This window comes from Rhinichthys klamathensis, unplaced genomic scaffold (genome assembly GCF_029890125.1).
Source record: "Rhinichthys klamathensis goyatoka isolate OS25496 unplaced genomic scaffold, OSU_Roscu_1.1 h1tg000281l_1, whole genome shotgun sequence".
Classification (NCBI taxonomy): Eukaryota; Metazoa; Chordata; class Actinopteri; order Cypriniformes; family Leuciscidae; genus Rhinichthys; species Rhinichthys klamathensis.
The window spans coordinates 1951617-1976089 of NW_026606800.1; the positions used below are offsets into that span (position 1 = coordinate 1951617).

The 24473-nt window shown below is 41.6% G+C and overlaps 2 protein-coding genes across 2 annotated transcripts; one reads left to right on the forward strand and one right to left on the reverse strand.

Moving 5' to 3' along the window:
* Positions 1-180: 180 nt before the first annotated feature.
* On the reverse strand, positions 181-5168 carry wdcp (WD repeat and coiled coil containing). Its single transcript, XM_056269250.1, has 4 exons — positions 5099-5168; positions 2282-4441; positions 1190-1310; positions 181-686 (listed from the first exon to the last, which is right to left on the reverse strand). Exons 2-4 carry the CDS (start codon positions 4160-4162, stop codon positions 514-516), a joined length of 2175 nt encoding a protein of 724 aa, XP_056125225.1. The 5' UTR covers positions 4163-4441; positions 5099-5168; the 3' UTR covers positions 181-513.
* A 439-nt stretch (positions 5169-5607) lies between these two features.
* Positions 5608-24426, forward strand: fkbp1b (FKBP prolyl isomerase 1B). Its single transcript, XM_056269257.1, has 4 exons — positions 5608-5711; positions 8824-8871; positions 23490-23602; positions 23695-24426. Exons 1-4 carry the CDS (start codon positions 5675-5677, stop codon positions 23821-23823), a joined length of 327 nt encoding a protein of 108 aa, XP_056125232.1. The 5' UTR covers positions 5608-5674; the 3' UTR covers positions 23824-24426.
* The last annotated feature ends 47 nt before the right edge of the window (positions 24427-24473 follow it).

Genomic DNA, 24473 nt, shown 5'->3' on the forward strand with positions numbered 1-24473 from the left:
ATCTATCTGTATATGTGTGTGTGTGTGTGTACAGTATGTTGTTTAAATAAACCCAAAGAATCCTTTAGATTTACTAAAATAATAATTATAATCCTATAAATAATAATCAGGTAATGCAAAAAGGTATTAAGGTGCTATTGTGTGGTTCATGTGCATTTGTGGTTTACAGAACACAATCACTTTGAAGTTTCACTATGAGTTTTAATACATTACATATATATTCATTTTGTTGTATGGAGAAAAATAGAAACTAATTTTTAGCAAAAATAATCAAGCAGGCACTCAAGTATTTCTTCTGAAAAATAAACAAAAAATGTTCTGCCCTTGACATCTCTCATGCTACACAAATCTACCATCATTCATTAAATATCAAAGAGGCGAATATGTCGGCAAGAAATTTTCCCTGAATTCCAAATTTTGGAATATCCCTGTGTTAGCCACAAATATCCAGCCGACAAAAGACAAATATTATAAAAACTCTTTCTAAAAAGTCCTCTAGCGATGATATGGGTTTCATTTCTCTGCATTGGGAGACAGTGGACTTTCAGGGAGAAATTCGTCTGTGCCATTTGGGGGTCTTGCAGGAGATTTCCTTCTGGCGTTCCTGATCGTGAGCTCGTCCTTGTGTTTAAACGTGAGCGGGACGAAACCATCTGCATCAGCTACCAAGACGATCCACATGGGACCTGTGAGAAGAAGAAAAAGTCATTTCTGCACATTCATTTGCAGTCTCAGCATACGGTAAGTGACAGTGGTTTGAGCAGACATTAGTGTAGAGATGCACAGCACAAAAGGCTGTAAGCTGATTCAACCTTAAACCCTCAAATCCGATTGCACCACCTAATCACTTCCTATTTTAGTCATTGACAATTAAATGAAGCCAAAGCACTTGAACAATCTGTCTTCAACAAAGGATTCGCTGCATTGCACAGCGTCATTAAAAGATCCCATCTCCTCATTGTTGAAAAGAGCAAATCTGCCTGAAATGTCAACACAGATCTCACAAACGTTCAGTGTGCAATGGTTGCAACCACTTTTTCATGCAAAAAGTCAGCTTATCAACGCAATAATACACATCTTAACTTATTGAACCTCTATAATATGAGATAATGTCTCATATTATTACATATGTATTGATCAAGTTGGTGTAATCAGCATTTTGCAAGGTCTCTCTATCATCCAGACGTACCATGCATCATCTCCACGACGGTCAGGCCGAAGAGTTCCTGTACCAGCCGCAGGCAGAGCCGTCCCACACACAGCAGCAGCGCCCTTCTCTCGTCCGTATACACATTCTCAGACAACTGTTTCTGGAGGAAAACACAATCGATGAACACCATGAGTCACTAGGGGAGCGTCATTCATAACAGACCTGGTCATGTGGTCACGGATTAAGTGATGATGCCCCTAAAACAAATTATGCCTAGGTCAACAGAATCACTTCAATCTGACATCTGCTGACAAAGGGTTGTACTGACAACAGAGTTGGTGTGATGCTTTACAATGCCTGATGGTCTGACTAAGAGTAAAATGGGCTTTGTGGAGTCTTGGTTTGGATTAAGGCTTAGCTCCAGAAGCAAATCATTTAATCAAGTAATCATTTATTTTGTGGTGTATTTATTCAATTTAACATTCACTGTATGACAACGTCTAAGAAGGTTGTAACTCTACTGATAAATTCAACAAACGGAAGTCTGCTAAGAACCACTAATGCAACTGCATAAAAGTCAATAAAACTAACTAATCAATCATTTAAAAAAATGAAATAAAAAATTGACAATGAAAATGGTTGACAACAAATGCCATCAGTTATTAAGGCATGTGCTCTTATATTGTATAGTTTGCATTTAATTTATAAATTATTTTAATGGAATATATTAGAAATAATAATCAATATTGTTATTATTTATATTAATTATGATTTATATTATTTATAAATTATATTTATAATGTGTAGTGTTGTAAAATTGAATAATAATCATAATATAATATTACATTTAATAATAAAATAAACTATAGTATTAAAATTATTGCAATACAAAATTCTAAATTATTCAAACCATATGCATCATATTTTTGTTTGAGATCATTTGCATATTGAGATTAAGATGTTGGTTTTTCAATACAATACCGCAAAACGAATTCTTTATGCAATTAATCGAACACATAAAATCAACAGATTAGCACTCTTCACTTTTCTACTACAGAAGACTGCAGACTTTCCTTGCTTAAGTTTAGACTCCACTGTACAATAAAAAAATAAAAATAAAAAAAGTCATACCTGACATGTAATGTGCACGTATTGCGGTTCATAAGCGGATGGATAACTGCATGCGATCTTCTTGCCGTTCTGGGTGAAGTCTCGGATTTCTGAGAGGCACTGCTGGAGGTCAGCAAATCGGGTGAAAATCCTCTCCATGTTCTGCGTCAGCTGCTCCAGGTTGTTCTCCTTGGACTGAAAGCTGTTCTTTGGTGGAGTGGCATCGGAGTATGATTTTTCCGAGACCTCGTACCTGGGCGAACACGGCCGACTGGAATCCCGGCTGGCCTGACCGGCTACGGCGAGCGTGGCCATGCGGCTGATGTGATCCATGTCGTAGTTTTCTAGAGTAATGGAAGAGGAACTGGACGCTCTATCTGAGAAGTCGGTGGAGCTTGCCACGGGGCTCAAATCCGAGCTGCGTACCTCCTCGATTAGTTTTCTCCGACTGGATGGCGAAACAATTACAGAGCCTCCGGGAAGAATAAGATCCTTAATTGATAGACGATCCTCTTTAGAAACGTTCTCAGAATGACGTCTAATCCCATGATGTTGGCTTGGCGGCTCGGACTTGGGAACCACTGGGGTGACACCTTCCTCGTCGAATACCAGTTCCTTGGCTATTAGCCTCAAGATGTACTTGTCCGTGTTGGAGGAGGGGAGGAAAGCAGGATCATTGGACTTCTGCCGGCCAATCATAAAGAGCAACATCTTGTTGGTGAAAAAGCACACCCCTTTGGGCCTCTCGTTCTTTTGCAGCTGGATCTGTTGCACGTTGGGCATGGAAGAATCCGTGATACAGTAAACCAGGATCATGTTGCACGTGTTCGAAGCCACGGCCATCGTGCTCCCGCTCGGATCGAAGGCAATGATGTCAGGGACCAAGATGCCAGGGATGCTGACCTTCCTTGTAGTGGTGACCTTGCGTTCGTACGTTACTAGAATCAAATGAGAGGAGTCCTGACCAGTTCCCGACAAATGATCCCGCCGCCTCAAGTGAATGAGAGGGCTCGGGTCTGATTTCCTGTGTTTGGCGAGAATGTGCGTTAGATCCATGGGTCCGGATGAAGAGGCGTGTCCCGAGCGTTCAGAACCACATGATCTCCGTCTAGAGTCCAAATAATAGTCCGTATCCACTGTCAAAACAGGAGAAGGGCGACAAGTCGATACCTCTGACTCATTCGGTAGGTCGAAGGCGATGCCTGCATTGAGCCCGCAAATTTTATCAAGCGGAAGTTCAGTTGCCACAGCCACTTGAGCGTCGTTGGTGGACTCGATGGCGCAGATATACCCACCTATATCGAAAACAGGGCAGAAGGAACACGCCACCAGGCTTTTTTGGATGTCGTTCCAAATGTACGAGTGCAATGCGCTACCGATGGCAACCACAAGGCGGGTTCCGTCTTTAGTCCAGCAGGCACAATGGATTAGACCACTGCCCTTGATGTCGGCCTTCACGCGACGATTATCGACCCGCACAGTAAACAAAACCGAGGCGTCCCGCTTGGTCAAAACCGCTAAGATGTCCATTTTGGGATGCCAGACACATCCTTGGGACAGCAGTGGGAACGGCTCGCTCATTTCACAGGTCTGCGTGCACAGGAGTTTGTTTTGCTCCGAAGCGCTCAGCTGAAGTTGCCAGACAGTGATGTGCTTCTTATGCTGCACGGCAAGCAACGCCGGGGACCCGGAGCAGCACAACGGCCCCCAGAAGAGTCCCAAGACATGTTCGAATTGTCCAATGACATTGGTGTCACCAAATTTGGGCTCATCGTCAACAGAATACAATGACGTGAGACAGACCTGCTTACCGTCCGTCCAGGCTATTCCGTGCACAGGGTGAATGGCTTGGTGCAGGGTGTTTAACCCTGTTCTCAGAAGTTTGGCTTTTCCTAGCTCCATGCTTGGTTCAGATTATCCAATGGAAAGGAAAATAATGTTCCTGGTCATACAGGAACTGAGTCAGAATTGAGAGATAGATGCAACTCTGTGCTTCAGTATGAGAAGACTGCCATCACATACTCCAAGAATAGGTAAAGCCTCTTCCCTCACTCTCTAATCCTATTGGCCCGAGTGAGGCTCCACTCAAGGATGACCAGATTAGGCTGACACGACCCCCGACGTCATAAAACCTTCTGAGGTTTGAATGCTAAGTCTTTTTTTTTTTTTTCAGCCCCAGGCCTGAAATACACAAAAATATATAAGACAAGACATATACAAAGACTGAACACCACAGAAATGTCACTTTTGAAAATGTATGCTGACATGAAAAACAGCCCTTTACAAAAAAAAAAAAAAAAAAGCTACTAGACTATAACTACAATAAAACTGTGGTGGCTTTGAATTAGCCAGAATGGTAATCAATCGATCAATAATTAATTAGTTAATGCTAATTGTAGTAAAACCAACTGTATAAAAAATTATTTAAAAAAAACTATTGTTAATATTTGTAATGGGAAGTCAGTTTACCACAACAGACATGATCAAAGACTGAGAAGAATCACATAAATTTCACTTTAAACATAATACAAAATAACCCCTTACTAAAAGTTACCATGTTAGCCAAAGTTAGACCACAAAAATATTCTAAAAGCTTATTGCATTGTTTGAAGTTGAAGTTTAGAGTAGTAACAATAACTATCATACGCAAAAAAACAAAGTTTTTGTCTAATTTCTCTGTAAGGTGCGTTCGCGAAACTGTTTTATTCACGTGTTGTATTGCCACAATCCCACATGCTAGCATGTGAAGAAGATCTAGAACAATCCTGAAAATAAGAGCAAAAATATAAGATAAAAATAGCAAACCAGTATTTTCAGAAGGTAATATTAAAAACATACCATAATGCTATTGACAACCCTGCGGAAACCATGGCAACTCCACAGAAAGAAAATCACGTAAACCTGAGCAGTGTCCGCATTTCCCATGACATTTCCCCGCGGAGACATTTGAAGTCATGGACAAACGGAAAGAGAATGACTCGGGCATTCTGGGAGTTGTAGTTCACATACGTTCAAACTCGCGATAGAAAGTTCATTTCCGCGAATCGATTCTTTCGAACAATTCGTTTTAAAGGGCTAGTTCAAATATATTTTATTATTATTAAACTTCAAACGAATAAAGTCAATGTACATTCAGAACTGCAATAAGATATATACAACATAAAAATGACCTATTTTACAAGTGTCGTTAATGGATGTTACACACAGCACACTATTCCAGAATCGTATAAAAATTGAGGTCATCAGAACGGAATGTTGCCCAATATTATATTTCACATCACCACGGCACGGGTTGACCATCGCGCATACAGTTAGGCTGATATGATGACAGTGGGCGGAGTGCAGTAGCGCTGTAGTCTCTCACACTCTGTCTCTCTCTCTCTCACCACTGAAGGAACTATCCGCGCGAACAGAATGGGTGTTGAGATTGAAACAATATCTCCAGGAGATGGTAAGATGCTATGATCTAATAAGTTCGAATTTCAAATTCCCAAACGTTCTATCTATATTAGGACGACTGGCGAATTCGAATGTTGTTTTGGGACATTGTAGTGGTAAAAGCGGGATTGCGGGAACATTCTGTCTCTCTAATTACATAATAACATTCTTGAATTTTCATTGCATATTTATTTGCGTAAAGAAGTCAACACTAACAGTACAGATTCAACGAAATGCCCATCGCTATATGATGAGGATGTTTCCGCTCACTGTCTAGTCAGGGATTTATCGTGTCTGTGCCCAGCAGAATAATGTGCCATGCGTGCCAACTCAAACACTCTTCTCATTATGATTCCTCACTGCAGCTGTCAAAAATGTGCCTTCTTCAGGATTTCCTCTACAACATGCTTGTAGAATGATTTTGCTGATGAAATGCAGGTAGATGCTGTTGATCGTTTATGTCTCAGATGGCAGCATTTTTGCCCTGGCTAGACATGAGCTTTGATGTTAATCCGAGGGGGCTTTGCAGGATCATTTGGCACAGTTGGCAGTCTCTGCTGGTCTGGTCTAATGGCACAATGCTGTTATGTGTGCCACTTGTTGCATTACCTGTTTACCTGCATTACAAACTGACCGGTTGGCCATGATGCCACTTTCATTGACACAATGTATGGATTTATATCTTGTATCTGATTGGCCAAACTGATATAGAGTATAACTAAAAAGCATTGGGACCACACATTATCACTTCATAGCCAAACCACTCACAAATGTGGGGTTTTTATACTCACCACGGCTGCATTTATATGAGAGAAAATGCTGTAAAACAGTAATATGAAATATTACAATTACAATTTAAAATAATTGTTTTTATTTACAATATTTAAAATGTCTTTTTTCCTAATTTCCATCATTACTCCAGTCTTCAGTGTCACATGATCCTTTAGAAATCATTCTAATATGATAATTTGCTGCTCAAGAAACATTTCTTATTATTGTCAATGTTAAAAACAGCCGCTTAATAAATTTGTGGAAACCATGACACATTTTTTCTTTGATTAATAGAAAGTTCAGAAGAACAACATTTTTGTATAGTATATTTATTTGTAACAACCTAAAAGTCTTAACTGTCACTTTTGATCAATTATTTTGTCCTTGCTGAATGATATATATATATATATATATATATATATATATATATATATATATATATATATATATATATATATATATATATATATATATATATATATATATATATATACACACAGAGAGAATACTAAATTATCTTTAATATCTAAATACAAATGTGCAGATCATTTCATGTGACACTGTAGGCTATCTATATAATTTATTTATTTTATATAAAGCTTGCCAATATTGCACAAAGAAAACATCAAAGGTAAATCCAGTCTTTGATTTTCAATTATATACTTTTAACCCCAAGTTATTTTATTGGGCTATTTCTTTACTGTATTTAAGTCACTTTGGGTAAAAACATCAGAGAAGTGACACTCTTATAATATTCTAACAACTCAACATGCCTATACGCTTAAAATGGTTACATTTGTGTTTATGTTTTTTTATACTCAGAATTTGGGGCTGAGAGTCTGATTATTCATTTATAAGCTTATATGGACCAATAGGAGGCCAGTGAGTCATAATAATGAGCATTATTATGAAATGATCAATAGAAGCTGTAAAGAAGTGCTGGAGTGACCATGAGCTCATCTGATTTTGACACCTTTCAGACGTAAAATTCTTGGCACAAGTCATCAAACTCAAGAACTGCCTACTTGAGTGGCACAGTGTCAGAAATGAATGCGTTGTAATGGCGCTTTTATTTTCTCTTGCTCTGCTCTGGTCCCTTGCGTCTGTGGGACGCTCTCGTCTGACATCCTATCTGACCCCCACCAGCCTGCTGTCATGTGGCTCACATTCCTGTCCAGCTCCCACACACATTAATCAGACACCACCTCCACCACACACACACACACACACACACACACACACACACACACACACACACACACAGTTTTCCTGATCTGCCCTGGACTGCAGATGAAGACCATACCCAAGTCTCATGACTGTAGGAGCTGCTTATGGATTTAGAAGCGTTTTTATTGATCCCTTTAGGGTTTTGTGGATTAAATTAAGCTATTTCCACAATTATTTGAACAAGTTTTTGCCACTGTGGTGGTCTATTATTTGTGGTATCTATTTTAGACAAACTCTATGGTTGCATCCAAAATTGCATACCTATTAGTAGGTGAAAAAAGAAGCGTGTGAGAAAAGAAGTACGTCTGAATTCACAGTACTCATAAAAGAGCAGAGCAAAAAGTCCCCAGAGGACCTACAACTTTTAGCGAGATTCTGAAGTGTGTATATGATAGACACTTTACTATCCCATGAGGCCACGGGAGAGGATTTATGAATGGTAGTGAAGCGACGCAACTGATGCTTGTAGGTCATATGATAATGACAACATGGCGAATGTAGTACGTCTGGATTACATTCATACTACACACTCATACAATATAGAACATACTTTTTAACGGTCGTGAAGCTATTATTCAAAATAAGTTCCTAGTCAAGAGAGTATGCGATTTCGAACGCAGCCAATGCTAATCAGAAAATGTAACAATACAACCGGTGGTTTGTCGCTTTACATGCCAATCAGACCTTTTCTTCCTGTTTGGGTTGTTCTTGGTCATAAAAAGCTGCTAAGGGGACTAAACCTGAGTATCTTTCAAAGATTCAATGCCGCAAATCTTGCAAACCTCTGAAAATCTGTTAAAAGCCTCAGAAGTGATCATTGTACATATCCTGGCAACCCTTGTTACCCAGTTGACTGATTAAGACGTGAGTCTTGAAGCTGTGTGTCAGCCAGCCAATAAGATTGGACCTGGACATTTGAGTCAGCTCTTGCCATTTTTATGTGCTGAACACATCAGACGATCAGTGAACGGTCAGCGGGGGTGTCGTCTTAACTAGGAGTTAATGAACTGATAACATTAGCTACAAGTTGAAAAAGCTTCTTCATCACCAGACTGTGATGGTGTGCCAGTGGATTCACATGCTATGATTCTTTGCACTAACTGTCTCATTCTCTTCTTTCTTCACAGGAAGAACTTTTCCGAAGAAAGGACAGACATGCGTTGTGCATTACATAGGTAAACTATCTGCTGATGTAAATGTTCACATGTGTTGTTTATTGGAGGTTTCGCTCAGACGACCAGTGCGCCCTGCAGTCGACCAACTCAGACAGACCGGAAACAGGATGTCGATAACAACATTCTGTCTCCTCTTGTTTAATGTTTTCTTTCGTCTCAGTATCCCAGTGATTCTCTTTGAAAACACGGGTAGAACTTGATAAGTGTTGCAGTTCTTTCCCTGTATTGAATTGCTTGGTCTTCAACTACATAATAAGCCCTTATAATTATTGCTTGAACTTTGGACATTTACTATTGTGCATGACACACAGTATGTTGCCAACTGGATCAGAAAATTGATGTCTTTTCCACTCATTATGTTCATATTGTTGCAGATAATACAATAATACAACAAAAAATCTTATAGAAGCCAAACATTTCAACAGCAGTGATTATCTCTGTAGGACAAAATTGTTATTTCTTACGGAATAGTTTTAATACTGCCAAAAAAAGACAAAAATATGATTCTTTCCTGTCTTTTCAGAGGGATCTGCACTAGGATTGATGTAAACAGTTTGAGAGCGAACTCTCAGTGTTATTATAAGCTAGATTGAGGCAGCTCTGACTGTGAGATCATTAGCACTCAGAGCAGCAAACAGGGTCAGACTCACTGCAGACGTCAATACAGCCCTTCTGCAGCACTTAATATAGCACTGCAGGGCCTTTGCTGAGAGCCCTCGAGCCCTGGAGTGAACCAGATACAGCATTACCACCAGAGACAGGCAAGTCATCACTATTCAACCACACTCTTTTTGGATGAAATGGACAAAAATCAATAGGGCAAATGTTTGGAGTGTAGGAGCAGGAGGGAAATTTGGGCTTAAGATTTATAATTTAAAAAAAAAAGAAGCATAAATTGTGAAATTAGGGGTCAGAAACCATGTTTCATTGAGGTCAGATGCAATAAGCGACAGAAAGCGTTTTCTAGGCCATTTATTTATTTTTGTTTAGCTCATATCAGATAATTAAATCAAAGCAATGGAAATTGCTGACTAAAAGAAAAGCTTTGTGACTGATTGTCACTTGTCCTAATATGACACAACAAAGTCTATATCTGGGTATCGTTCAAACATTTTCGATACGATACCTTGACTTCGATACCGGTTCCTGAACGATACTTTTTCCGATACCAATTTTATGAAAAATGTTTTAACAAGATTACATTACATTACCTTTGGTTTTATTTGTTCAGTTTGTTGACTTTTTCTTCACAGACTCAATGACTCATAAATGCCTCACGGTCAAGCACACGCATAAATCTTGCCGTAAAGCACTGGCAAAAGTAGCCTAATGATTATGAATGTGTCGGGAGAAAATAGCAAGGAGACATTTTAATTGTTCATTAATAAACTAGTGTTTTCTGAGTCAGTGTAGGCTGCAAAGATGAAGTTGACATTGCTGACTCGTCATCTCTGCAGTAGTGAATGTGCATGCCTATAGAGAGAAATGGATTATATAATCAGAGAGAATTTGTTTTCGATTCGAATTGGTTCGTTTAAAAGTATACATTTCAAGCTTTCTTATATGCCTATTTTTCATGTCTGTGTGGCAAGTAGCCTGTACGCAGGGTTTCGGTTCATTTGTGACGCGCTCCAGTTCTTCTTGCAGTCGAAGACGAAACAACTTTCTGTTCTTAAGTTTATTCCGTGCACTGTCAAGTGCCTCATCAGATTTATCGTGTTGCCGGTCTTGGCAGCAATTATCTTGTCGTAAATATTGCATCGCGCACTGTTGGCATTGAGCCTGGTGAAATGTAGCCACACTTTTGATCTTTTCCACATCTTTAACATCTATGGGGATTGGGACGCTTACACACTACAGCCTCACGTATGAGCTCTGGGCATAACTGCCGTAAACTAGTGTTTTTCCTTGATGCCTCGCCACAGCCAATCATGTTGCGTGCTTATTGGCTGACTGATGTTGCTGAAATTTTTTTCGGTTCATTTGAATAATCCGAATAATTTCGAACCCCTTCTTAGGTATCGAAATTTGGTACCGAACAACAAGAGATTTTTTGATGCTCGATGGTATCTAGGCAATTCGCTCAGTGCCTAAAAAGTATCTAACTCGATGCCCAGCCCTAGTCGCAAGCAACTTTGCCCCAAAAATGTTTTTGTGGTGTCATTACGATTATTTTATTCCCGATCGCGTTTGAAATCTTATTTATTCAGCTTTCAGATGATGTATAAATCTCAATTTAATAAAAGTGACCCATGTGACGGGTTTTGTGGTCCAGAGTCACAAATAGGAAGCAAACAAGGCAGGTAACGAGGGAGAGCAGGTGGGGCAAATGAACCAATAATCGGATAGGGTTAAGACAATAGACAGGAGAGAAAATAGCCCAAAGAAATAAACATGACAAGCCATGTGCTCACACCAAACATGACAAAAATGTGGCCAGCGAACACAATCACAACACAAGCCTTGTGCTCAAACAGAACGAGAACAGGAACAAACAGCTATAGTAATGAGAACACTCATAAGCCAAAACATGACAAAACTAAACAAAAAATGACATGAAAGAAGCGTACAGCCCGAGCGAAACAGCACGCTCACACGACAAGACAGAACGCACGGAGAATGTGCGAATGCCCATCCCGTGCACTCAAAACAGACGACAAACTCGGAACCGCACGCTTTATTTTATGTAAACATCATTTTACACTGCCTTTTAAAAGTTTGTCTGTAAGAGTCTGTAAGATTTTTAATGTTTCCGAAAGAATTCTCTTATGCTCGTCAAGGCTGCATTTATTTGATCAAAAATAGAGGAAAAGCAGTAAAATTGTATAAACTGTTTGCAATTTTAATATATGTTAAACTGTCATTTATTCCTGTCATATCAAAGCTGAATTTTCAGCATTTATATAGCATAGTCATAGGATTTTTCATATTTCATATTCATCATCAGTGTCACATGATCATTCTAATGATCATTCTAAATCATTCTAATATGCTGATTTCTGCTCAAGAAACTTTTCTATTCTCCATGTTAAAAACATTTTTTTTTTTCTTCTTGGTTATATGGGTGTAAACGGAAGGGAAGTAGGGAACATTCCATTTTATAATTTTGCAAACAATTCTGAATGGGGTTGTATTCGCTATAACAACCGCCTCGCTCTACATTATCCCGCTTATTACATGGCTACCTACCAAATAAATCAATAATTTGACACAAAATATTGATTTAAAAAGGAGTTTATTGTTTTAAAAACGATTGTATTGCTTCTGCTAAAGAAAATAGTCTGTTCCGTCTCTATATGGTTAGAATCCTGCGTCCATAGCAACGCTCTGTTTTTTCATGGCAACGGTGTGTTATACTTAGCAGTGGTCTGTTATCAAGAAATAACAGACCGCATTCTACATTAGAATTCAACCAAGCCATGTAATAAATACCATAATAATTGCACATGACATCACTACTTTCCTGCCTCTGAATGTCTGGTCAGGGTTCAGGGAACTAGACACCTATAGTGGGTTTCTCTTTATTACCATTACAGTGCTCTCCTAGTGCCACCACCAATCACATGGGTGTCTCTTCAGAACATATTTATACATAGTGTTGCCATTGTTATTAATAGAGCCGCCTGTCACGAGAGATCTGATGGCTTCCTGTGCTCTAATAATAAACCCCAGGGGACCCAGCGGGACTGGGCTAATTGATTAGTTCTGCCCGCCTGGGTCAGAGAATGGTAGGTGTGCAACGGGGTGGGGGTCTCTGCTAATTCAGACACGAGCCCATTATAAAATCCATCCCATTTCACTCGGCATCCAACCATGACTGCTGATAATAAACAACCTGTCCAGCTAACAGGGAATGTTCTCAGGACGTTCTCTCAAAGTTGTGAACAAACGTTTTTTCCAGTAACATTAATAGAATGTTCGGTCAAAGTTATTCCGTTTTTAAGAGAACATTCAGGCTGATTCAAGACGCTTCGGGGTCCTGATCAGCCTGTCGGGGTTGTATTCGCTATAACAACCGCCTCGCTCTACATTATCCCTTACATATTCCCTTCTTTAGATTTTAGCTTATGTTTGAGCCACAGTTCAATGCTTTAACCTTTTTTAAAGGAATAATTGACCCCGATACAAAAATTGTCTCTGCAGTTATTCTTACCTACTTCACATAATGTAACGTTTCATACACTTCATTTTGTTGTTGACAAATTTTCAACATATTTTTTTTCTCTTTGTATTTTTATATCACTTAAAACAAGATTATCCCATTCACCATCCGGGCACATTTGGCTTTCCTTTTTCCAACTTAACTATGATTCAAGATGCTGGCATATTCTGGCATGTATAGTATGGATAGTCTGGAAATTGGGATGCAGCCAGGGTTTCAAGTTCTGGGAATGAGTTGTACAGGTCACCACTCAGCAGCCTGTAATATAAGATTGAGTTAGTGTGGAGATTATTGGACAAAATGAAGACGTATACACTACCTTTTAAACGTCAGTAAGATTTTCTTCTTTGAAAGAAATTAATACTTTTATTCAGCAAAGATGCATTAAATTGATCAAAACTGGCATTAAAGACTTTATAGCCTATTGTTACAAAAAAATTATATTTAAAATAAAATGATGTTCTTTTGAACTATTAAAGAATCCTTAAAAACGTATCATGGTTTCCACAAAAACATGCTTTAAAAATGTATTAAAACAATCATGTTTCTTGAGAAGCAAATCAGCGTATTAGAATGATATCTGAAGGATCATGTGACACTGAAGACTGGCGTATTGATGCTGAAAAATTCAGCTTTGCATCACAGGAATAAATTACATTTTTGAATATATTAAAACAGAAAACAGTTATTTTAATTTGTAATAATATTTCACAATTTTACTGTTTTTACTGTATTTTTAATCAAATAAATATAGACTTGGCACTAAAAAGTGATGTCTTATATATGCATATATGTAGCCTATATGTGTTGTTTGTTGATGTTGAGATAATTGATCAGAAGTCAGCTGCATTTTTAATATCAACAGCTAAGGATTCAAATAGGAGCATTCATATTTATTTACATCAATATTTATTAACACCATCATTCTATTGAAATACCAAGTAGGCATATTGTTTGTCTTAATCATCATCCCGCACCATTTGAAAGTATGTTTTCTCTCTCTGCATCTGATGTTTCCGCCGGAATACTCTTGTTAGATGATTCATGAACCCATAAGTTTGCCGTGCCACGTGGTTTTCTGCTGACATATTTTTGAGTTGAAATGTGCCAACAAATCTATAAGAGGCAGGTGCATTCAGGTAGCGTGTGCATCTGATTACATTTGACGCTGACTGAGAGAAACCGACTGCCAGCTCGGGTAGACAGATACTGTAAGCTGAGGTAAAAATAACCGTCCTGGCCTCCGCCTGCTGTAACGTTACTGGTTCACACTCTCACGCACAGGTTCAGGAACCAAGATTGACTTTAGGTTTTTTTTCCACTGAAAGCATCAGGTTCACATCTGCTCGTCTACATCCATCGGGCACAGAAAAGCTCCCACCCAACATGACCGCGCGCTGATTGGAATCATGGAAAATAATTTACAGTGGAGCTGGTAGTACAAGCTGCGACATATTCTGTGACTTGTTATTATCCTGGGTTTGTAAAGGGTCGGTAAAGATATTGACATTAAAATCTCTCTGTTAAAGTCGGCATGAAACGGAAGTTGCGATGTTTTTTTTCTTTTCTATTGTGACATATAGAGCTGGTAAGTCCCGCCCATCCGTAAAACTACTCGGTTACTATCGTAACCTCAGTTCCCTGAGATAGGGAACGAGTATTGCGTAGCTATACGCAGTGGGGAAACTCCTTTTCCTCGATTTACTGAAGCCTATATGTAAAACTCATTTGCAGCTGCACAGCTAGCACACTGAGCATCTGACCCGCTCATAGGCTGTGCTGCAGCAACTGCACATCCAATGGCGCGGGCGAATCTGACGCACGACCAATGAGCTAGCCCAACGTCAGAGCCCGTCGAGGGGGCGTGGCCCAGCCTATATAGACCCCCGAATTCGCCATTATAGCAGGTTTATACGAAGCGACAACTTCACTAGTTACCATAGTGCGGCCGGCTACGCAATACTCGTTCCCTATCTCAGGGAACTGAGGTTACGATAGTAACCGAGTAGTTCCCTTTCGAACGGTCACTTCGTATTGCGTAGCTATACGCAGTGGGGACACCATGCAAAACGCCGCACCCTGAGTAACAGGACCCCTGAGCTAACAGAACAAGCCAGAACCCAATAACATATGCATATACATGTATATATAACAGACCAGACACAGTCGGGTCTGAATAATATATATATAAGTCAGTAAAAACTAACAGAATATACTAACAAAACCAGACACCGTCGGGATTATTAGTATAACCTTACTACCGGCCGAAGCGGGTTTATATAATATGTATGTGATTAAGCACAGTAATTTTTGTAGATAAGACCAGCCACTGTCAGGTCTCAATCATACCGAAAGCACCTTCGCCTGCAGGGAAGGTACCTCCATATTATAGAACTTCATAAATGTGGAAGGCGAGGACCAGCCGGCCGCATCACAAATATCTTGAATGGGAAAACCAGATGACCAAGCCCACGACGAGGCCATACCTCTGGTCGAATGGGCCTTGACACCTATGGGGCAAACCTGACCCACTGCAGTGTAAGCCAAAGAGATGGCATCCACTATCCATCTAGACAGTCTTTGCTTAGTGACTGGATGACCCTTAGATCGGCCCCCAAAGCAGACAAACAGCTGTTCTGATTGTCTAAAAGACACAGAACGCTCCAAATAGATTCTCAACGCCCTGACAGGGCAGAGAAGATTAACCTCCCCATCCTCGGCAGAAGGGGGAAGGGCTAATAGCGTAATAACTTGTGCTCTAAACGGCGTTGAGAGCACCTTGGGTACCTAACCATGCCTGGGTTTGAGAATGACTCTGGAGTCATCCAATCCAAACTCCAAACATGCAGGACTCACAGAGAGGGCCTGCAGATCTCCCACTCGCTTGATAGATGCCAATGCCAACAGGAGAGCAGTCTTTAGCGAAAGTGGTTTTAGATCAACCGACTGGAGCGGCTCAAAAGGTGGTCCCCTCAGGGCCCTAAGGACCGTGGAGAGGTCCCAAGGCGGCACCGAAGGGGGCCTGGAGGGGTTAATCCTCCTAGCACCCTTCAGAAACTTTACCACCAGGTCATTCCTTCCTAGTGATTGGCTAGCCACCAGAGCATGATGCGCTGCGATGGCTGCCACATACACTTTGAGCGTGGACGGGGTGCGGCCCGCGTCCAGTAGCTCCTGCAGGAAGGAGAGCACCACCGAAACCTCACATGACTCTGGGTCAATACGATTTCTCGAGCACCAGCTGGAAAAACCCGACCACTTTAAAGCATAAAGGCGCCGAGTAGACGGGGCCCTTGCTTCAGAGATAGTGCTTAAGACCCTGTCAGGAAGGTCCGCGGATACCCGTTTAGGGGCCACACATGGAGGGCCCATAAATCGGGTCGGGGATGCCACATCGTTCCGTTGGCCTGTGTGAGGAGATCCTTCCTCATCGGAACAGGCCAGGGGGTCATGTCTGACAACTGAACCAGTTCCGGAAACCAAGTTCTGGATTTCCAGAGAGGAGCCACCAGAAGGACTGGGCATCCGCTCTCCCTGACCCGCTCGATAACCTGTGGGATCATCGAGACGGGGGGAAACGCGTAAAGGGGGCGGCTGGGCCAGAGATGAGCCAGCGCATCCCTGTTTTTCGAGAAAAACACCCTGCAGTGGGTGTTGGCTCTCGAGGCGAAAAGGTCGACTTCGGCCTCGCCGAACCTCTCCCATATTAGTCTGACCGTCTGAGGGTTCAGGGACCACTCGCCTAGGGGAGTGTTGCCCCTTGAGAGCATATCCGCGCCCACATTCTGGATGCCCGGGACATGCGCTGCTCTCAGAGAGCTCAGATTGGCTTGTGCCCACATGAGGAGGTCCCTCGCCATAGCGTACAGGTTGCCTGACCTGATGCCACCCTGGCGATTTATGTAGGCCACCACAGACACGTTGTCTGTACGGACCAAGACGTGGTGACCCCTGAGGTTTGACAGAAAAGCTTTCAGGACCAAACCAACTGCTTTCATTTCCAGACAGTTGATATGTAAGCTCTGCTCCGTGCTCGACCAGAGGCCGGAGGCAGGCTTGCCCTCGTGCAGCGCTCCCCAACCCATGTTGGATGCATCTGTAAAAACCACTTTCCTCCTGGAAACTATCCCCATGGTCACCCCCTTGCGGTACCAGTCCTGAGCCCGCCAGGGAATCAGTGTTCTCAAACACCCCTGATTCACCATAATGCGCAGGCTGCCTGACTGCCATGCATGGGTTGGCACACGGCGTTTCAGCCAGTGCTGCAGCGGGCGCATGTGCAGTAATCCCATGTGGAGTACTGATGATGCAGCTGCCATTAGACCAAGCAGTCTCTGAAACCTCTTCAGAGGCGCGCGCTTGCGCGCCCTGAATGCGGCTACCAGTGTCTGCACAGAGAGCGCGCGCTCTTGAGTGAGCCACGCTTTCATTGTCACAGAGTCTAAAACCGTGCCCAGAAAGACCACAGTCTGGCTGGGGTTCAGTTCGCTTTTGGCAACATTGATTGTGAGACCCAGGCACTTTAAATGGCTGAGAATCAAATCCCTGTGAACTATTAGTTCGTCTCTCGACTGCGCTAGCACCAGCCAGTCGTCGAGATAATTCAGCACACGCACTCCCTGGCTTTTCAGCGGGGAGAGCGCTGCATCCATACATTTCGTGAATGTACGGGGTGCCAGAGCCAGACCGAACGGCAGAACGGTGTATTGACATGCCCTCCCCTCGAAGGCAAATCTCAAAAATGGCCTGTGACGAGGGTCGATCTGAATCTGAAAGTATGCATCTTTCAGATCCATTGAAACAAACCAGTCCCCCGGGCGAACCTGCGCGAGAATTTGTTTGGGTGTTAACATTTTGAAAGGCCGTCTCATGAGAGCCCTGTTCAAACGCCTCAGATCTAGTATGGGTCTGAGCCCGCCGTCTTTCTTTGGAATTAGAAAATAGCGGCTGTAAAACCCCGAATACATTAGCGTGGGAGGGACTGACTCTATCGCTCCATTTGCTAATAATTCCTGAACTTCGGTGCGAAGCACGTGATTCACGCCGCTTCTCACCGATGTCTCGATAACCGCCTGGAATTTCGGGGGTCTGCGAGCGAATTGGAGCGAGTAGCCTCGCTTTATAGTGTTTATGACCCAACTCGACACACCAGGGATGGCTTGCCAGGCCATCACTCGTGTGGCTAGGGCGTGACACACTGAATGGGGGGGACCGCCTAACATAGGGGGACCTGATACCCTTATAATGTGATTTGTGCACATACTGAGTGTTTGACTGACTATATAGGCTTTTGCCCGGGGGGAAGTCAGTGTTACAACAGGGCGGGGGCCGCCTAGTGAAGGGGGAGCGTGAACCCGTGTGTTGTGGTTGTGAAACATGCTCTTTTTGTGCTTTATTTGGGTCGCCGTGAAAACGGCGTTTGTTTGCAGAGATGCGCTCACTGCTGCGGGCCTGTTTACAATAATAAAATCCCCAGCCGCCTGAACTGAACAGGGAGCTGTGGGAAGTTTTGCTGGTTTCTTCGAGGGTGGTCCGGCTAGCGCGAGACACGAGCCCTCTCTCTTTCCCCTCCATGCTAGGACGACTTCGGAGGCGCCTGGTCGGCCACGGCGCTGGGTCGAGGGCCTTGACGCCTGGGGAGCGGGTAGCGCTTCGCGGGCCTTGACTGGTGCTGGCTATCAGCCGCAGGGCGGGGCTGAGAGGCCTGTTTCGCCGGCTTGGCTGGATGAGGCGAAGGCGGCGGCTTGGGCTTGCTGGACGCGGAGCTCGAACGTTTCGGCAAGAAGTGTCGCATGGCCTGGGACGCTTTCTGTGCCTCCGTGTACCTCTCCGAGAATCCCTTCACCGCCGGGCCGAAGAGACCGGAGCTGGACACCGGGGCGTCGAGAAACCTCGTTTTGTCTGCCTCCTTGATTTCGGTGAGGTTAAGCCACAGATGGCGCTCGAGCACGACTGGTCTCCTGCGAACAGGACCGGTGATGGCGTTTGAGTCGGAGAAAGTGAAGCACGCGGGGACGCGGCCGGCGTGCGTTCACAAATCTCCATACCCTCCGGTTGCCGTTGGCTGCGACGCTTCTTCTTCCTCGGAATGGAAAGCGTGGTTGAAGTGGCCTCGCCGTCCCGGGAGAGAGCTAGCCGATTGCGCAGCGCGGAGATAGGCATGCTGTCGCAGGCCTCACATCCGCCGGCAGAGAGAGCATTCTCTGCGTGGTCGACACCCAGGCAGAAAATGCAGCTCGTGTGCTGGTCTGCCTCGTGCAGACGGCCTCCGCACGTGGCGCAGGATGAACGAGGCATACTGAAAAGAATTCACAAAATAATAATACAAAGGATATAGGATGTCGCCGGATAGCCACAGGTGAGACGGCGTCAGGAGACAATCGACGTGCAGGCGAAGTCTGCTGAAGAGAAGCTCGCTCAGGCTGAAAGGCTTGTTCGACGGCGAATACTACAGTAAAAAGCTCAGGGACATGTGTACTGTCGCTGAAGGAGTAAAATCTGCTAAAATGGCGAATTCAGGGGTCTATATAGGCTGGGCCACGCCCCCTCGACGGGCTCTGACGTTGGGCTAGCTCATTGGTCGTGCGTCAGATTCGCCCGCGCCATTGGATGTGCAGTTGCTGCAGCACAGCCTATGAGCGGGTCAGATGCTCAGTGTGCTAGCTGTGCAGCTGCAAATGCGTTTTACATATAGGCTTCAGTAAATCGAGGAAAAGGAGTTTCCCCACTGCGTATAGCTACGCAATACGAAGTGACCGTTCGAAAGGGAACTCCAAGTGGACCTCTAGGTTGAAAAAGCGTCAATGCAAGTGAATGAGAGAAAATAATTATTTTCTGATCCCGTTTGAATTGTGCCATGAATGTGAACATAATGTTGTCTGTGAATTTTTTATATAATTTCTCATGTAACGAGTTTTACAGTATATTGTATGATTCTTTGGCTAGCAGTTGTGGAATAGACATAACGAGAAAGACTCGGAAAGACTACTACTACACGTCGCAAATGTGACGTCACCGCATAACACATTTTCCCTCCACAAATCACGGTGCGATAATCTAAGGAATTAGATCGAGATGCCTGTGTGTTTTGTACCCAAATGTCACCATTCAAACAAAACAGGCTGTTTAGCGGGATCCGTGTGCTAGTGGTGGTGACGTATATCAAACGCGTCGAAACCAGCGAAGAGTTGTAGTCCACAAAGTGCTCTCACACAAAGTCTAACCGTATGAAAATTCTACCCGCTAAATTGTAGCATTCTTTACACGAAAAACTATATAAAAAATTCACAGACAACATATGTTCACATTCATTGCAAAATTCAAACGGGATTAGAAAATAATTATTTTCTCTCATTCACTTGCATTGACGCTTTTTCAACCTAGAGGTCCACTTAGAGTTTTACAGATGGGCGGGACTTACCAGCTCTATATCCTTTACTGTCTATGCATGCATATATCCAAGTGAAACGGCTTTTTGAAAGAGACAAAATGTTGGGTGGAACTTAATTTTGTCCATGGGGAATTGATTGGATGGTTGTGGTTTGCTATTGGTCGATCTCATGAGTGACAGGTTGCCCCGCCCTCATGCCACTAAACACATCATCAGAGAAGAGATGATGCTGCAAGAGGGTGGGGAAGTTTACGAGGCAAATGTTTTTTTTTATAAAATATGCATGGATAAATCATTTATAATATATGCTGGGATATTTAAAAAAAAGTCATGCTTCATTGCGTTATCACAAATAAAACAATTGTCTCCAAGCAAAACTATGCAATATGCTTACAAAAGCTTTACCACATTTTTAATAATATGTAAATATGTCGAGGTCAAGATGTCAGGCTTTTGGTATTTTTTAAATTGATGGACAATTATAACAGTACAACCTAGGAATGATTTAACAACATGCTAAAAACTTGTGCTCGGACAAGCACTATTCACATTCTGAAAATGTAAAAATCGAGTTTATAAATGGTAATGGTAGAGCAACACTGGATAACTTCAGTCAGTTAAGTTCATTTATAAATATGCTTTAGTTGGTCCTTGTAGTAGAACAAGCTTATATTATAATATACTGTCTGCTTTTGGAACGGAGCCCACTCTGCAGATATCTTGGCGCAGTGAGCTTCCTGGAAGTCCCAATGAAATTCAAGGGGGAGTGAAAGCTAATACTTTACTGTACTGTCAGAGAACCATCTCTCAGCATAAGGAACCTTTATATCTCCCTCAGCATGGATGAAACTGAAATGAATGCTTCTAATGTTGTGTCAGACACACTCCCCATGTTATAGTGTTTCTTTTTTGCTGTTAAAAAAGGGGGAAAACACTTGTAACATTTGGAAAATTAAAGAATTTTGGTATACATATCTAGTAGCATGTTTGTATTGTAACCATATTAATGTTCTAATAATTAGCCTTATTATAGCCAATAAAGCCTTATTGTTTGTAAAAAATAGTTTGAAAAATAGTCAATATTTCATATGAAATATATGAAATATTATATTATTTGACATAATATATTTTTATAATTTTACTTTAATATTTAGATTAGATTTAGGTTTATTATTTATTATAGTAGGTATTATAGGTTAGGTTTGGATTTTTTTATGAAGGTTTTTTTTTTTTTAAATGTATTGGTGATGTCAATTCTATATGGTAATTTGCTGATTAATCAAAAAAATCTATTAAAGGTGGTTAAAAACAATAGAAATTTTTTTTTAATTTAATTATGCTGATTAATATCAATCATCGTATGGTATAATTAAATCATAATTAATGTTTTAGTTATTATTAATTATTTTCAATTTAATTTTTAATTTTGATTGACACCCCTAGCTAAAATATAAATGTATAAATAGGATATATTTAAAATGGCATTATTTATGTATTATTTTTTACAATTCTTATTTAAGTACTGTACATCTGACAAAACTAGGTAGCTTTTGTTGCTAAATATTACAATCTTTTATTATGCTTTATTTTACATTTGGCCTTTATGACTAAAGACCTATTCTTATATGCATGCTTATACTATAATAATGGAGGACCAGAGTGTTTCTGTGTGTATCTTCCTCTCTCTTTCTTTTTTTCTTCCTTTGATATGGACAGAGGCAAAAGATGACCTACTTAAGCCGGCTGAATAATCTGTTGAATTAGGCCAGTGTTTCATATTTCATTCTTTTTGTTAATTTAGATCACAAGAGCTCATATTCCACAGGAGATTTTGATAAGCACAGAAGCGCTCCCTCTGATGGGTCAGCTGTGTGTTAGTGGACCATGCCTGATTTTAAAGCCTGTTTGACTGAAGGCACCCTGAAGACATCCTGAATGAGTTAACTAGTTAACTGCAACACCCTAACAATAACAACCACCAAGAACACCCTAGCAACACCCTAAAAACCACACAGAAGACCCTAGCAACACCATAGAAACATTCAGAACACACTAGCAATACTCTAAATTTTAACATCCAGAACACTCTAGTAGCAACACCCTAACAACCACCAAGAGCACCCTAGCAACACCCTAACAACTACCCAGAACACATTAGCAACCACCTAAAAACACTCAGAAGACCCTATAGAAACACCCTAGAAACATTCAGAACACCCTAACAATACTCTAAACCACACAGAAGACTCTAGCAATACCATAACAACCAGCAAGAGCACCCTAGCAACACCCTAACAACTACCCAGAACTCATTAGCAACCACCTAAAAACACTCGGAAGACCCTAGAAACATCCAGAACACCCTAACTATATTCTAAACACCCAGAAGACTAGCAATACCATAACAACCAGCAAGAGCACCCTAGCAACACCCTAACAACTATCTAGAACACATTAGCAACCACCTAGCAACACCCTAAAAACCACACAGAAGACCTAGCAACACCCAATTTGGATCCCATAGCTTCAAGGCCTGTGCAAAAGTTGCTTGAGAAAATGTAAAAATCTAGTTGTCACTGGGTATTACTGGGTATGACATCAGTACAAACAGCTGGGATTACTGGATCTGTTTGTGTGGCCACTCCACAGGTGGCGGATGGTTGATGTGGACTGTCTGTTTCACCAGCTGTTGTTTTGGGACCAGTGTTGGGCTGTCAGTTTTTTTCCACCATGTTGCACAGTCTAAATCTGCAGTTAAATGGACGCTTGAGGATGTTGTGCTGATGGTATCTGTTGAGCTCTTGGTCCAAGGCTGCAATTACTGTCTCCTGTGAGCCTGGCAACTGCAATCGTGCTTGTTTCTTCGACAACATGCTTGTCTGTTTAGATGTGGTAGCATTTTCTCCTTAATCTTAGATTTTTGCGTTATGAACAGTAAACGTTTTTAGGGAACCACCCAGAACACTCTGAACTGAGTGGTTCTCTTTTCTTCTTTAGAAAAGAAAAAAAATAGTTAGTTGTTGTGATGATAATTGTGTATTTAAACTGTATGCTATTTAATTGCAGGGATGCTGCAGAACGGAAAGAAGTTTGACTCGTCACGAGACAGAAACAAGCCCTTCAAATTCAAGATCGGCCGACAGGAAGTCATCAAGGGCTGGGAGGAAGGAGTTGCACAGGTATTCGAGTCTGATGTTGTGCTGCATGTACTCTGGAGCTTATCATATTCTTTGGAGTATTTTTGCTCTATAATATTTTTACCTAATTTCAGATGAGTTTGGGTCAGCGGGCGAAGATCACCTGCACCCCAGATATGGCTTATGGGGCCACAGGACACCCTGGTGTCATTCCTCCCAACGCCACCCTTGTGTTTGATGTGGAGCTGCTGAAACTGGAGTAAACCACTAGCTGTTACAGGGCTGAAGGGTCGCCCAACCAACAAAACCTTCATCTAAACAATCTAGACATCATCTTTTGTGTTTGTTTGCCAACAAATGCAATATGTAGACACTGTTTAGTTACTTTAAATCTTTTCTACACATTACCTTAACACTATTTTGGCATCTCGTTTTCATTTTGCTTCATGCAGTGTTTTTTTTTTTTTTTTTTTTTTCATATTACATTTTCCTGAAAATATGTGAATACAATAGAGTCATTAAATCAGTATTTTAATTTGTACCAGACTGAATCCACCACCTTACTGAATTTAGTTGGGCTAGTATTTTACAGAAGGGTATAATGGGTTATAATTCTGTATTCCGAGGGGCATTAACAACCACTGTCTGCATTGCCACTTTTGATAAAAGTATATCCTGCTGAATGCATGTGATATAAGGATAATGTTACTGTATTTACTATATATTTTATATATAAATCCATCCCTTATAAATATTTGCTGTAAGTCTCATTTGTGGAACAAACCGAATATGTACGATGGAGTGCTTTGGCTTCAATGAACATTTTATCAACTTGCTCTTAATAAAGACATTTGAACTCTTGGAAATCTTTGTGCGGTTGATGTAATTTGATCTGATACATTAACAGTAATGA